The following is a 15,522-nucleotide window of genomic DNA, read 5'->3' on the forward strand; positions in this document are numbered from 1 at the left end:
TCTCCCTTTGGTGAATATGGCTGCAGAAATTGGAATTTGGGGTCTTTTGAGGGAGAGCAAGTACCACCAGGTGAGGAAGAGGAGGTGCTGGCTGTGTGGCTGAGGCGCTCAGCCTATCTCACTCCTTTGTGAACAGAACATTCTGCAAAGTTCCGTGTCTCCATGGGCACTGCTGAGCTGCCGAGGGAGGCTGGGTGATCTTGTGACTGTGGGCTAAATTTGGGGAACCTGTTCCATAATTCTGAATATTTCTGAATGCTGATCAGATATTGAAATTAGATGTTTCAGCTTATTGGTATTAGATTTTGTAATTTTTTTATATATTTTTTTAATGCTGGTTTTGTTTTCCTTTTTAAGGTACGGCGATATGAGAAGGCAGATTGGATTTGAAATCAGGGACATGTGGTATAATCTGGGTAAGTAGGCTGAGCACCCAGTGCTTAACGCTTTCACTCGGTGTTTGTATAAACAGAGATGAAATGAACTCACTTTCTCTGGAAATCATGGTTGGCTTCCAGAAGGCATGTAAAAAGCAGGTGATTTAAGAAATAAAGCTGCCTCTGCATATATTTTGCTGTCTGAGAAGACACATAACTGTAGTTAACGTTTATATGTCTTCTGGTTTTCCGTGGTATTTCAACATCATGATGCATAAAAGGAAACAGTTCTGGTGATACCTGTTGAATGGTGGTTTTCACCTTAAAATATACATATAAACACACACATATACGTGGGTACCCTAACTGGGACTGTGGCAAAATGAACGCATCCACGGGTTGGTTATCAGTAGCTTAGCCTGGAAATTCTGCTTTAAATCTGAATTTCAGTCTGGTTTGGCTGCATCAGAGTGACTCAGGAAGATCAGTAAAGAACGGGAACTTGGGCGTCCCTGGAGTTCAGAGGTACATTAGGTATATCTGACTAGCTCGAGCCTGTGCCATTCTCTGCATGTAACTTAGCTACATGGGGATTGAATTTCATGAGAAACTGAGTATTTACTGTGACCGGAGTGTACTCATCTGCCAGATTTAATTTTCCTGGGTTTAACAGCGAGACACTTTAGCTTTTCTGAGTTTTATCAAAAGTTCCTTAAATTATCGGAAATAAATGTGTTTGCCACTTATATCTCTAGCTGAACTGTTGCTGCTGAAACTTGGGAAAAAAAATCCGCATGTGTAAGAAAAGGGAATGCAGGGGCTCATAAGTGTTTGAGTTTGCATCCGCTCAGCTGGAATGATGAGAAAAGGCCTCTGAGAGCAGCCGAGTTCAGTTTTTATTAGAAGCATCTTTCATGAATTATGTGTCTGGAGAAGAGATTAAAGCACAGTACACACCTGATATGTGCCTTGATAGACAGATAATAAAATCAGTATCGTGCCTGATGCTGGGTCATCCAGCTCAGCACACTGGCTGCCTATTTGTAGTAATTTGCCAAATCCTACCCTGTTCCAGGCTTGCAGCCCTGTGTTCATCTGTTACCGTTACTAATTTCTCCAGCATCTTTACATTCTTAAACTTTTCCCAGAATTTACTGGACTAGAAGTAGAAAAGTTTGCATACATATTTCTGCATGTGGCTGTTTGTACGTCAGGTTATTTTATTCTGGCTGAGGACTGTGGCATGTATTGTGCTTTTAACTATGGCTGCTGACACTGGCTGCTCTTGGACAACTTATTTAGTTGCTGTAGGGCTCCGTTTTTCACCATTAACAGGGAGATGATAATAATTTCCCCTGGAGTTTTGTGAATCGATCGGCGTGAGGGGTGGTGTTTTCTTCAATATTTCTTTCTCTGCTGCCATGAAAGCCTTTTATTTTAATGGAGTTTTTATACACCAAGATTATCCAGGTAGGTGACTCCGTGACCTCCTCTAGCTCTAATGCCTGTGATTCTGTAAGAGGCTGGGATCGTGAATGTCAAAATCTTACATTTTGAGTGAGTCAGTAAATTGCTGCTCTTCCCAACAAAAGCTGCAAGAGAAAGGTAAATCGGAGGCAGGACCCCAATCCAAGGGGGCCTTTGTACTGCTCCTAATGAGCAGCTTGCTTTTTCTCATCTTCTTTGTAATACAGATAGTCCATGCTGATCATGTTCAGCTTCTGGCTCTTCACCAATCTCTTGTATGTCGCAGCATCAATTAAGAAAGAATTCTGACTTACTACTGCAGGGGAATTGATAGGGGGTACTTGGCACTTTTATCTTAGAAGTTGCACTACATCAGTCAAATTATTAATGTATATGTTCAGAAACAAAATCAGAAGTGAAAAGCTATAACTCTTGAATATGCTTGAGCGTATAACTTTTATGACTATGCCACTGTGCCTAAGATATGATGGAACCAAACAACCCTGACTTTTGATTTATGTATTAAAGGGTATGGATAAGCCTCAAAAATTAATACTTTGTCTCATCAGTTTTTCTTCATAACCGTGATTAACATATAATGCCTGCCGAGTTAAAACTCCCCAGTCGGGAGCAAGACAGTCCTCTAGCTGGAATGCACATTTAAGAGTGTAATTTATTTTCTGAAATCAAATAGTAAAATACAAATTCTCAAAGTTCTTTTTCTTGCCTATGTGTTTCTGCTGCAGTAGTGGCTGCAATGTTCATGTCTTCCTACCTTTGGGGGGGGGGCAGGCAATGGGGCATGCATAGTAGAAAGCACTGGCTAACTGTGTGCACACACTTTAAATACGTGTAATTTAGGAATAAGATTTTTGGTTTAAACAGCAAACCATGTACAAGAGATCCAGCTTGTCAGATTTTCTGTTGAAATCCTATTTGTAGCTGTCCTGTTTGATACCCTGCTAGATTTGATCATGAAGGCTTTAGATGTGAGTGCTGCGATGCAGCAGCAACGAGGGTGACTCCGAGGAGCCCAGTCCCAGCGTGCAGAGCCCCCGCTGTGTTGCCTTTCCAAAAGCATCATCAGGCTGTTATTTTCTTACCTGCTCCAAAACCAGTGTGTATTAGTCTTTACAGGCTTTTCTCCTTCCATATCACAACCTGAACTTTAAAATAACCTATTACTTTGAGTCACTGTGTGGTTGGAACCGGGACTCCTTAGACCTTGGTGAGACAGCAAGTACCAAAGAAGCATAAGACGAGCCGTGGCCTGTCTTGAAAATGTAGGAGCTCAAAAACCATGTGCTTAAAAGCGTTATGTGATGCAATTTATCATATACAAAACACAGTTTGACAGTAGGTCACATTAAAGAAACTGTAATGATATTTAAAATAATAATTGTGGTAAAGTTGGTCAAGGAAAGCCAGCTCAGAAAACATTGCTTTTGATGTTGGCATCTGAACCAGCTAGAGGGAGATGGAAAAGTCAAATTCCTGAAGCTGAAGGGAAATGGTTGCTGCTGCTGTCCTGCAGCGAGCTGCCCACCTTCCCTCCAAGTGCTTGACATCAGAAAAAGGTGTCTTGACAGAGATGTTAATGCCATTGGAGGGAAAGCCAGGGTTAAAAATAGGCTTGAACTTTGAGCATTATATAAATAGAATTATATATAAATAGAAGTCATTACAGACAATGCTTTCTGAATTAGTCATGCATGTTCAGAGCTGACCAAGTGAGAGGTGAGACTGCTGGCAAAATATTCAAGGTGTTTTGTGACCCAGATTTAAATTAGAAGAACGTGGGAAATGAAGATCACATGTTATCCAATAAAGAGAGCACCTTGGGTTTGGTTTGTGTAATGAGGTCTGTTCCTGGTGCGTGAGCAATCCATAGGGGCACATCTCACACAAGGCAGACGCCACTGTAAGGGGAAGGTTTTGCATGTTCCAAAAGGGGACTTTTTTTTTTCCATTCAGTTCTTAAAGCAGCTGCACAATTTGGTTTTCGGGAAAGAATCCTCAATTTTCTTCCAGACTTGTCACGTTTGAAGTCTCTGTGTAGGAGTTCCTACACTCCCGGGGAAGACAAAAGAAAAAAAAGGCAAATTCATTGTTGGGTTGTTGATCAGAAAGTGCTGCCTGTGGCAGGCAGCTGGGAGGGATGCTCTGGCATGCCAGGGGGAGAGCGTGTCCTTTCATGTTTCACTCTCACACTTTCTTTTGTGGCACGACATGACATCGCCCTGGATGCCATCATTATAGCAAACACGTGCGTCATGATCACGTCACCGATGTGTGTTGAAGCATCAGAAGGGTCACGCCGGGCCCTCAGCCCTCTCCTGTATCACCCAGCTGGGGGACCAACCCTTTGTCCGTGTTACTCCTCACACCTGCTTGATGAAGAAAACCAGCCAAGGGGGCCTCATGTTTTAATCTGTGCTGCCCTGCCTTCCCCTGCTCGCTGCCGGCCCCTGCTCCTGCCTGCCCGGTGCGGGGATGGCACTGGGCGACCAGCTGTGCTGCGGGGCCAGTGCTTTGCATCCCGAGCCGGCAGCGCCCGCTGTGCCATCCCAGCACCTCCTTCCCCTTGTCCTTCTCCGCAGCCGAGGTGTGTAAACTGGTGGGAGCCACCCACAGACACTCCAGGCGGTGGGAAGAGCTGGGTGGGTTTCAAACAGCAGATGGGAGATTTTTTCACAGTACAATATATAACTTATTTTCATACTTTCTGCTAATAACTCACGTTCCTATTCACACACCCACCCCAAGTCCTTCTAAATTCCATACTCAACAAATCTCTCTCTGCTCTTTGATTTAAAAATTCTGTGGAGCACCACTAGTAAATGCCACCAGCCCGTGAAGGGCAGGAGGTGGAGGGCCCGGGCACAGCTTCGTGGGCGGCGGGGCTGGGTGCTGCAGGGTTGGGGGCAAGTCCTGCCCCCGCCGTGGGCTCCCGTTCCCCTCGGTGGGGGTGCTGGTGGGAGCCCTGGGAGGTGAGGTCTGTGGCTCTCCATGCCTTTGTCCTTGGATCAGCTGGTCAGTGACTCCCTTTTTGAGCAAGAAGTTTCTATGCCCCCGGAGAACAGGAAAGGGGAGCAAAACTTTTTTGAAAAAGCCTTTTGTGAATATGCCGGTTTGCATGTCCAAAGTCCAAAAGATGATAGTTACTTTTCCGAAAGCATCCCTGTGCTTGAAGCAATGGAAGAACCCACCATGGCACACGGAGAACTTAATGACATTGAATTTATGCTTGACGAATAACTTTTGTCACTATTATTTGTTTTCTGAAATATCAACACTGACACTTTTCAGGCATAATACAAGAAAACTGTCACCTGAGAGGCCGAATGTAATAATACTTGCAAGAAAGACAGAGGCAAGCTTTACGCCTCTCACTTGATATTCCTCCCCAACAACCAGTGCTGCAGCATCATACAAAGCAGCAGTTTTACTTTAGTATTAATTTGCCTTAATAGGATTGCTAATGCTAATAGGATTCTGAAGTTTGCCAAATCAAGTAACTTAAATTATATCTGCTAAAAATGTAGCGTGTTTTGTTAGTAAAGGATTTCTTCTTGATTATGTTTGTTGAAATTTATGTTAGTTCTGGTCAAAAGTAAAACTACTAATTAAAGACTTGCACTGTTACTGCCATATTGGTGTAGTGCAGTGGAATATAAATGAGTTAAATTCTGTTTCTGTCCTGTACCGCTGTCAGCTTCAATGGGACATAAGTCTTAAAATGGAGGAAACTGAGGGCTCCTTAAATTAACTCGGCTCTGAAGAAGCCTGGTCCAAACCACAGCAGCAGATGCATAAGCAGTGTAGGAGCCTGATTGTATCCATCCTTCAACTCTGTCTTTGTGAGAAACATCACCAGCTGTGTAGCGAGGTTCGAATGAATCTCAGCCTGTTGCTGAGAGGGGGATTTATTTGCATTTTCTACATTTCTGCTATTGAGTCCTCTGCCCAGAGCGCCCTGGTGCAGTGCTACACCAGCATCTTTCCATGGAGCTGTTCAACAGACCGTTTGCAGAACATACGATCTGCATTTTCTGCACTTCAGCTAATCACATTGAACAGGACCTAGACTTTTTTAACTAGTCCAATATTTATTAGGTGCCATGTTGGTGTTAAGGTTTAACTCCTCTTCCACCTGCGGAGAGCACAGCAGGGAGGGTTGGCAGAGGTGCAGTGTTCTCTCGGGAAGATGAATGTGAAATACAGTTTGCCAGTCAGATGAGCTCTCGAAGAAAGAAGCCGTAGCGTCAGCTCGGGATGATGGCTGGAGGCTGTGTAGGTATGCACTCGTGGTGACGCTTTGACAGACTGATGCAGGGAACATTTTGCATGCTGCAGAAGATACAGAAGTCTAAATAAGTTAACACAAGTGATGCACCTTTTAGCCTCCTTCCCTGCCAGCTGTAAGTTGTAGTTAACAAAAACCCTTGAAACTTAATATGAGCGTGTAAATATGGGTTCTTCGTGGATAATGTGGCAAGTTCCAGTTTGACTGCCGATTCAACAACTCTTGTCAATTTGTGTTTATATATACCACATACTTCGCCTTTTGTGGCATGAGTAATGTGATTCAGTAGAGTCACATCTTGAAAATTACTTACTTATGCAATATGAGGGGTTTTTTATACAGTTTTTATAACAATTATCTTCTACCAAAGTCAGTTGCTGTTGTTTAACTCTGAAATGCATCTTTTCTCTTAAAGGTCAGCATAAAATCAAGTTCATCCCAGAAATGGTGGGACCTATCTTAGAAATGACGCTTATCCCTGAAACTGAACTTCGGAAAGCCACTATCCCAATCTTCTTTGATATGATGCAGTGTGAATTTCATTCTACTAGGAGCTTCCAGATGGTAAGCAGTAAGCTGCAGATGTTTAAAGTTTGTAAGAAAGATTTAATTGATAAAACATAAGAATTCGTGTTGTTTCTTATTTTTCTAAGGAATAATACAATTATGGATGTGTTTATTTTCTGTGACTCCTGATGGCTGTAGAGCTTTCATTGGTCAGTTTTAAATTCTTACTGAAGGAAGAATTTGCATGAAGCAAATGAAACCTTTCGTTATGAGATGAAAGGAGAGCAAAGACAGATGTCTTCAGTTTTCGCTGTGACTCAGAAAAGGATTCTGCTTCTGAGTTAAATTGGACATAAAGCCTGACAATCTGGCAAAAGAAACTATAACCTATAAGAATTTATCATCTCTAGTGTCTTCCAATTTTGATACTCTTTACCTTTTTATGAAGAGGAAAAAAAGCTATCCAGTCAGTGTCAGTGTTTCTTCATGCTGTACCAGCACTGCAAAATCTAAAATACTGACGTAGCATTTCTATTCTATTTTATTTTAACGTGCTGAGGAAAGTCATTGAATAAGCACATATGATCTTATGCTGATAGCATTGACTATTGAGAGACAAGTGGAGTGAAAGGAAGTTTCCTGATGTCATTTATTTGACCTTCTTTCCCTGGAAACTTTGCCTTATGGATTGAGCATGAGACTAGTTAGCCCAGGTAGCATTACGGTGTAAGCCAATATAGCTCCTTTACTCCATGAAATTTCTGTCGGTTCAGGATATAACCATGTGAATTTTGCCATAAAGTTTGACACATGTCGTTTACTTTCCCCCCCCATTATATTGTCAGTTTTCTTGCCGGGATGAGAAGTCTCACCTTTTTCCATACCTCTTTGTGAACTGTTATAACCAGCTCTTTATAAATTTTTATCCAGAGTAAATGAATATCTGCGTGGAGAGACTTAAGCAAGGGAAATGACATCAGCTTTATTACTTTGATTTGTTTTGTGCTGGATGGTGTGTGGAGAGGTTGTGAACTGTATTTTGGATCCATCCAATTACTGCATAATCAGTCTTATGTTTGACTCCAGTGATACTGTAAAGATTGAAATGCTCACAGGGATGCCATTTAAACAGTTTCCTGTCAGATGCTGTCTTTTGTTGCTTGTCATTTTTTATTTGTACAATTATATGGATCATGAAAAATTTGAGGGTAACTTTATAGCTAAATTTACGGCCCTATATTTTCTTGACAGAAGGAAACCAGCTTTGTGTAGAAGAGCTGGGTGATTTTAATGAACGAATGGCTTAAATATTTCACACAAATTCTTTTTGCCTTTTGAGAAGAAAAATGCCTCATGCTTAAGTCAGAGGTGTCTTGGATTGTAGGTACTCGACATATATTTCTTATGTCAGTATAGCTTCTTTCTTTATGGACATAGCATTGATATGACAGATATAGAGGCAGTAAACCTTTTCTCAGTGCATTTGGAGTGCACAGTTGTGTCTATCGGGGTATAATCAATCTGTCCATTTACAGTGTTGCAGATAATGTAGTTATAGACTTTGCTGAGTATCTCAGATTGGTCTTTGGGGAATGAAGATCACAGCTTGTAAAAAGCAGAGAATTATAGAGCGAGTCTAGGTTGGATGTGACCTATGGAAGTAATTGGGTCCAAACTGGGCCTTAGATTGGGTTATCTGGGGCCATCTGAAGCTCAGTATTTATTATTTCCAGTGAGGGAGGTTTCAGCACTTCTGTGAGTGACCTATTCCAGTGTTTAAGACTTCTCTTCTTACATCAAGGCAGAATTTCCCTGAATCAACTTGTCCCTGTTGCTGCTTGTGTTGTCACTGTGTACCCTTGTAAGTTGAGTCACTCCATCTCCTCTATAACCATCTTTTAGCTATTGGAAGGCTTGAGTCTGCTTTTCTCTAGGCTGAACAAACACAATTCCTTCCACCATTCTTCGGGCCAGGTTCTCCAATACTCTGCTCATCTTGGTGGCCCTCCATTAGACCATCTCTGATTTGTCAATGGTGCTCTTGAGCTGGGGGAGCCAAAGCTGGACACAGTATTCCAGCCATGGCCCAACAAGTGGAATAATCCTGTTGACCCTCTAGCTGTACTCTTGCTGGTCAAGGACACATTTTGCCTCCATTGAAGGGACATGCTGCTGCTTCATGTTCAGCTTGCTGTGCACCAGCTCCTTTACAGCAGAGCATCTTGAACTGCTACTTGCAACTATGCCATCCCAGACTCAGGACTTTTAAGTTCCTTTTCCTTAAATATTATGCAATTTCTTCTTGGGTGACTTTCAGACTGTCAGAGTCATTAAACCACCATCCCTTGAGATCAGGAATTTAGCCTGATTTTCCACCAATCTCATAGTCTGTCTATCCAGTCTGTATCTTACCAACTTGTCAACAAGTATGCTCTGGGAGACTGTACCAAACACATTGCTGAGATCGAGAAAACCACAGCTCTTCATCCACTGTTCAGATAGATTCATCATCATAGAAGGCAGCCAGGTTGGTCAGCTGTGATTTACCCTGGCTTTTCCCAGTCACCTCCTCGCCCTTTGTCTACCTGGGAATAGCTTCCATGAGGGCTTGCTCCGTGGTTTCCTCAGGAACTGAAGTTGGCCTGCCTGGCCTGTAGCTTCCCGGCTCGTCTTTTTTGTCCCTTTTGTGTTTAAGTGGTAGAAATAGATAGAAAATAATTTAAGTATTACCAGTGCCTGGGCAAGCTTTCTTACTTCATGTGTTGGTGTGATGTACTGCGTTATGTCATCTATATGCCACTACCAGTTATCATTGTCCAGCATTGCTTTCCCGGAGAGCTTCAAAATTGAATGGTTGGCTGCTGTTAAACTAATCTGCCAGAAATCCAATTATCTAACCTTATTAGTCACATCAACAAGGGTTTAGATTGGCTCCACTTCTCCAGCAGATGTATAAACCTCATGATGTGTGGGGGAGGAATTTAAATTTTTAGCAGAATACCAATGCTGTGATGGCTTGTGTTATAAACAGAAGCTTTCCCCGTGGTGGTCTTAATTTCAGTATGAATTGGTTTGCCTGGTAAAACCAGTAACAGACAGAATGGCTTGTTTTGGTTTGTTTTTTTTTATTTATTTTCCCAGTGTATATAGCCTTGAGAAAACCCAAAAGATAAATTCCTCTCATTTTTACCGAACTAAATTAAAGGTCAATTGAATTAAAAGCTGGTGTTGCCCATTTTTGTCCTCTCCCTCTTAAAGTGCTTTGAAGCCTATATAAGGCTTCAAAGTAGCCTGTACCTCAAAGCATGAATCTGATACTGAGGTCAGGGAGGGACTGAAGCTTCCCTGTAGAAGAAGATGCCTCCTTCTCCGCTCTGCTTTTTTTCCCTTTGCCTGTTTTACTAGCAAACCCTCCAGATCAAAGGGAATATGTCAGAGCCGCAGGAGCGATGAAAGAGAATTGGTTTGATTGTTCAAGGCCTGGTCAGGTGAATGTGATGGATCCCACGGTGACAGCAGGAGAGAAGGTTCATCATGAAACAATCAGTCAGATGAAATGTGGAATTTGGAGCATAAAAAGCCCTGACCTCCTCGTTTTGCTGCCTGTTCCTCCCAGCTAGCACTTGCTCTGGCTCCGTTTCCTATGACCGCTCCTGTCTGTTTGCCTACCCAAAGCTTTTAACTTACCTGTCCTGGCCCCGTGTCATTCTGATGTAAAGTTTTGCTTGTTTTGAGTTGAACCCATTCGTAGAGAGGTACCAGTGCAGGAACTGGTACAGCACAGTGCGCGGGAGGCAGGAGGAGGCAGGGTTAGGTGTTGGGTAGGTTCTCTCTAGCTTAAGGCACCGCATCATAACACAATTTATTTTAACAGATCTGGTACAAATTAATTAGTAGGAGTAGCTTACTCCAGGAGCCAAAAAACCCTATTAACGAACTAAGGTAAGGGATTCAGTTATAAACACTGCCCCAGCCTGTCTTCCCCAACATAATTACATACCTGGTCAAGTAGGAAGGCAGGAAGGATGCTTATCCTTCAAAGCAAAATCTGGGAGGTGTGCCCCCTACTCTGCAGTATGAGCAAGAAGACGTTAGAAGTGCCATATGTCTATAGTTTTCAGACTGAACTGCATTACTAAGGAGAATCATCAGTGTCTGGTGGTGTTAGCATCAGCAATATAAGCACACAAGCTCCAGCATGTGTTCTTACCCTGGCAGAGTAAGGAGTTGTGTAGAAGTAATAATCTGATGAAAAAGCCCCAAAAATGCAACAACACATCTGTCCTATTTTCTGCAAATTGGACTGACACTTGGCATAATGGAACCATAGCCGAAAAGATATAGACATGCATAAGCAATGAATGTATAATACAGAATCATATGGAAATGCATAATAAATGAATGCATAGTGCAAAATCATATAGAAATGCATAATAAATGAATGCATAATGTTTATGATTACTAAAATAAAACCATGGCTGCAGCTAAAGTTCCTCTAGCCAGAATTCTGTTGTGAAGAGAATTAAATGAGTAAAGACCAGAAGAGATAAAGAGGAAACCCTTTTAATTAATTTCTAACAATTAACAATAAATCTCAATATCATCAAGCTGGTCATACTGGCTTTTTTATTTGCAGTGTAATTTCATGTTGGTTAGTAATGAATTTCAAAGTGATATAATTCTCCTTAACAAGAAGTACCAAGTTTATCTGAATCTTGACTTTTAGAACCTATAAATCCTTATTAAGTCTTTTTGCCACTTCTGAGGCTGATGTTCACCTCCTGTTCCCCGTGCTGTAGGTTTGCAGGCAGTACGTAAGTTACTGACTTGCCCAAGTTTCTGTGATGCTGCAAATTCTCCTCTGTAATCCCACTGAATGTGCAAATTCAAATAAATCAGCCCCCAAAAAAGGATTAATTTTAATAAGTAACATTCTTAATTATCTGTGGTTGAAATTTGTACATGTGTAAATTTTTCTTGTTTTCTGGCCTTTTGGAGAATATCTGTGTTCCTCCCTCTTCCCATCTGAAGAGCAAGGGAGAAGGGTAATGCTCTAAGACTAGAGACCTCCAACATCACCCAATATTACATGGCCACCAGATCTGTTTGCCAACTAGAATGCTGTGGGAAAATAGGAAAGGGATGAGATGAAACTGTTGGGAATTACCATCAACTTTCATAGCAGCCTTTAAACAAAGTTTTATAGCACCTGTGTACCATTTCTGCATTAGGACTAATTTCTAGTGGTGTTGTCCATCATTTAAATTTTATATGGCAAATTCTTTATTATCCCATATCAAAACAAATTTATAGCAGCTTGGGGAATTGAAAGTTGTCTTCATCTACAGCTAGATTAAATTGTCGGTCAGTGCTACAAATACAGCCTGACCACACTTTAGGTAAACCTAAAACCAAAAGCGATTAGTTGAGCTGACACTTGAAGACGCTGGATAGCTTACATTGATTTATGTTCTCCAGATGGGAGTTTGTAACAGACAGGTGAAGTAGTGAATATACTCTTTGCTCTAGTTCAAACACACATTCTAAAGACAAGCTTAGATCTTGATCAACTGCAAGGAAACGTTGATAATAATTTCCTGTAATCTTCCTACCATTACCCCTCGAGCTTTCACTGTCAGCAGAAGGATATGACTCCGACTCACTGGTTGTGCCATATATACCCCTAAGCCTCCAGAAAGAGCCTCGGCAAACGTCGTTGGCTGTAATGTAAACATTGACAATTGGGCGCTACTTCATTTGGAAGTAAATTCCATCACAATAGTTGCAGGCCTACTTTGTGCTATTCTATGCATTTAAAAAAAAAAAAAAAGAAGAAGAAAAATAAAAGAAGAAAAGGGGAAAAGGGAAAATCGAGACTTTATCATCAGATGCCAGGGGAACTATCGTGGAGCATTGAGCTTGTGCAACTCCAGGGCCATGTTCGAAGACAACAGCTCCATAAACCTCAGCTTGTGTTGATGAAACGTTCTTCTGTGGAAAGACTGCAGAAGGAACTTTAACTATGTTAAATAACGTTTAGTCATCTAGCTTGCGTTGACAGCACCATATCGATTCCTTGAGAAGTATCAAGAATGATTGAAGACCAAAGATATTGTTAATACTCCTTAAAACCCCAGAAATGCCACAAGTCTAGTTCTGTTCAGCCCAAGAGGGCCGTTAGGGAGATGGCCCAACAAAGCCTAGATTTACAGAAATTTAAGTAAAATCGGTGTCAGGAAGATACTTAAGATCCTGTATGACAAATGTAATTGCTCTTCTTTGTCTCAGTAATCTCTTGCTAAAAAACACACCACCTAAAGGGCTCACACTGACAGCAAGTGTCATTTTTCACATTGGTATAGAAAGTCAATTTCTTTCTGTTCCCATTAGAGAGCATGAATTTTGTGAACTTCTCTGTTTCATCATTGTGTTGCTTCAGTGTTTTACTTGACATGTCCTTGTACTATGGGAACGTGTTTCAGCTTGTTTGCGCTTCCTAGAGGGGGTGGATTGCATTATTCTTCCTTTTGTCATTTTCCTGTCATTTTTGGATAAGGGATTCATTGTACTAAAAACTTTATTTCCCTTCGCTTTCCATTCAGTTCTTCACAAGGAAAGTAGTGAGTGGAACAGAGAGGCTGTGGACTCACCCAGCCATGGAGATGTTCAGTACTTGGCTAAGCAAGTCATGGATGGCCAGATCTAGTGTCGGCAGTAATCCTGCATCACTGGGGAGGCTGGACAAAATTACTTTTGAGGTCTCTTCCAGTCAGTGTTCCTGTGATTCTGGGGATCATTTGGGGAAGAGAAGAGCACCTTTTCAATTTTTTAATCAGAGTTTGGGGGTTTCATCTTTAAAACAGTCACAGATAATAATAGAAATTGTTCTGAGATGGAATATCTCTTGGCTGATTTTATCGCTATGTGCACGATACAGCCTGTAGCTCGGCTTTCCTGACAGCTCGCAGGTCGATTGACTTGTGCATGTTGTTAGACAACAGCCTGAATTTGCTCTGAGCAGCAGGTGAGCAGTTATTATCAGTTTTCTGCTGTTACTATCACGATAGCTTGTAGTCACTGAGCTCAGAGCACAGATACTTCTTTTTTTCTCTTTGTAACACAGTTCTTCTAGGCTGCCAGGTGTGTAAAAATAAATTTCCCAACTCAAATGCAGAGGAAAAAGTGTCTGGACTTGCACGTGAAGGTAGGAAATTACGCGAACGTTACTGCAGTTGGTGCTGACAAGAAGATGGAGATTTGGAAGGGAGACAAAGCAGTGTCCTGGATCTGACTGTGGATTTTTGCATTACTGCTGTTGAGCCTGTTCAGATGCTCAGAGATTGAGTTGTCCTAACAAAGAGGAGTATTTTGGCATTGGCACAGTTTATCAAGCAAATCCTTCATACCAGTGTGTATTTCTCCCTCAAAAGGATTTTTCTTAGCAAAGCAGGAATTTCTCTGCAACCCACGGCCACATTTTGTACGCAGGTTCAACTTGGCCGGCGTGTGTTTGTTCACAGCTGTGGTGGGCTTCAGCAGAAGAGGTCCTTCCAGGAGAGCAGGCAGGTGCCTCCAGCTGTAGGGGTAGCCGAAATGCTTCTCCTCACCCTCACTTGCTGCAGGCTTTTCTCTTGTTCTGCCCAGGTTTACCTTGCCCCACGCACGCAGCAGCTATTTCAGGAGAAAAGGACTGTGGCACAACTAAGGGCATGTCTGTTTGGGCTTGGTAGAGGCGTTATGATAAACACTGTTGGCTGAGGTGGGACTCTGTGGGCAGAGCTTAAAATGCAACGTACCTTGGCAGAAGGAGGTTGGTGATGGACGTAGCTACTGTGCCTCCTCAAGGTGATGTAAATTAAGGTGGTGAAAAGCACCGTCTTAGAGTTTCATCATGACGTGAGTCTGCTGGCAAAGGTGATCTCGTACTCCTCACTGAAATTAATATGCCAGCAGAATTTCACTGTGTGGACTAAAGAAACCCAGTTTCTCTTCCTAGCTAAACTACTCTGAGCCTCGCTGCTGGCTGGAGATAACCACTTGTCATCCCCAGCTCCCCCATGGGGCTGCCCGTGTAGAAAATCCCTGTCCCCCACCGTCCCCCCTGCCCCTTGGCCGCTGTGCTGAGCAGTGGTGCTGTGGCCAGGGCAGCAGCACGAGTGGGGTGGCCACGTGTGGCACGTGCTTGTGGTTCAGCCTGCCGTGGGTGGCACCGCAGCCGAGCTCAGCCACCCAGCCCTGGCCTCTGGGTGCTCTGGGATGGTGGTCCCATTGCCCCCACGCGCGCTATCAGCCCTCGGCTGCTGGGCTGGCAGGGCTCTGTGCGGGGATGTTTGGTTTGGTTTTTTTCTTGGTACATAGATTTTGATTTTTGCCTTTCAGCAGAGATATCAGCTACATCTTTAGCACGTGACCTGTACTGCAGCGCTCTTTGAGGTTGTCCTTGTTGCCTCCCTGCAGTTGTCCGCGGTGAAAGCAAAGTAATTTTGCTTCCAGGCTTTCTGCAAAAGCCTGCCTTCCCCAGGTACAGAAGCCCCTCTGCCGATCGGGCACTGCCTGGCGGCTGTAACAGAGGAGCTAATGCCGTTGTCACTAATGTAGTGACATCGGTAACTTCCACCAATGAAAATAATTTATAAAAAAGTAAGAAATGCCATTATGTGACTGGTACAGCTTAAAGGTGGGGAAGGGGAAGGAAGGCTCGTGGCTTGAACAGAGCTTCGAGATGGAGTCCACAGGCTGCTGCTGTGGTCGTGGAAGTGTGTCCTCGGTCTGCAAGTATATCAAGCCGCAGACAGTCCATTCTTTTTTCATTTGTACATTATTCGCCGTTAATATTAACTGCAGAGGCAAAGTACATCTCTTGAC

General features: G+C 42.7%; 1 protein-coding gene across 2 annotated transcripts in view; it reads left to right on the forward strand.

The window, feature by feature from the left end:
• DOCK1 (dedicator of cytokinesis 1) overlaps positions 1 to 15,522 on the forward strand; it is a 319,193-nt gene that overhangs the window by 234,837 nt on the left and 68,834 nt on the right. For both annotated transcript variants that reach the window (XM_055719977.1, XM_055719978.1), the window contains exons 32-33: positions 358 to 416; positions 6,566 to 6,714. In XM_055719977.1, the coding sequence (XP_055575952.1) occupies positions 358 to 416; positions 6,566 to 6,714 (208 nt within the window). The remainder of the gene's footprint in view (positions 1 to 357; positions 417 to 6,565; positions 6,715 to 15,522) is intronic.

Source organism: Falco cherrug, chromosome 9 (genome assembly GCF_023634085.1).
Source record: "Falco cherrug isolate bFalChe1 chromosome 9, bFalChe1.pri, whole genome shotgun sequence".
Lineage (NCBI taxonomy): Eukaryota > Metazoa > Chordata > Aves > Falconiformes > Falconidae > Falco > Falco cherrug.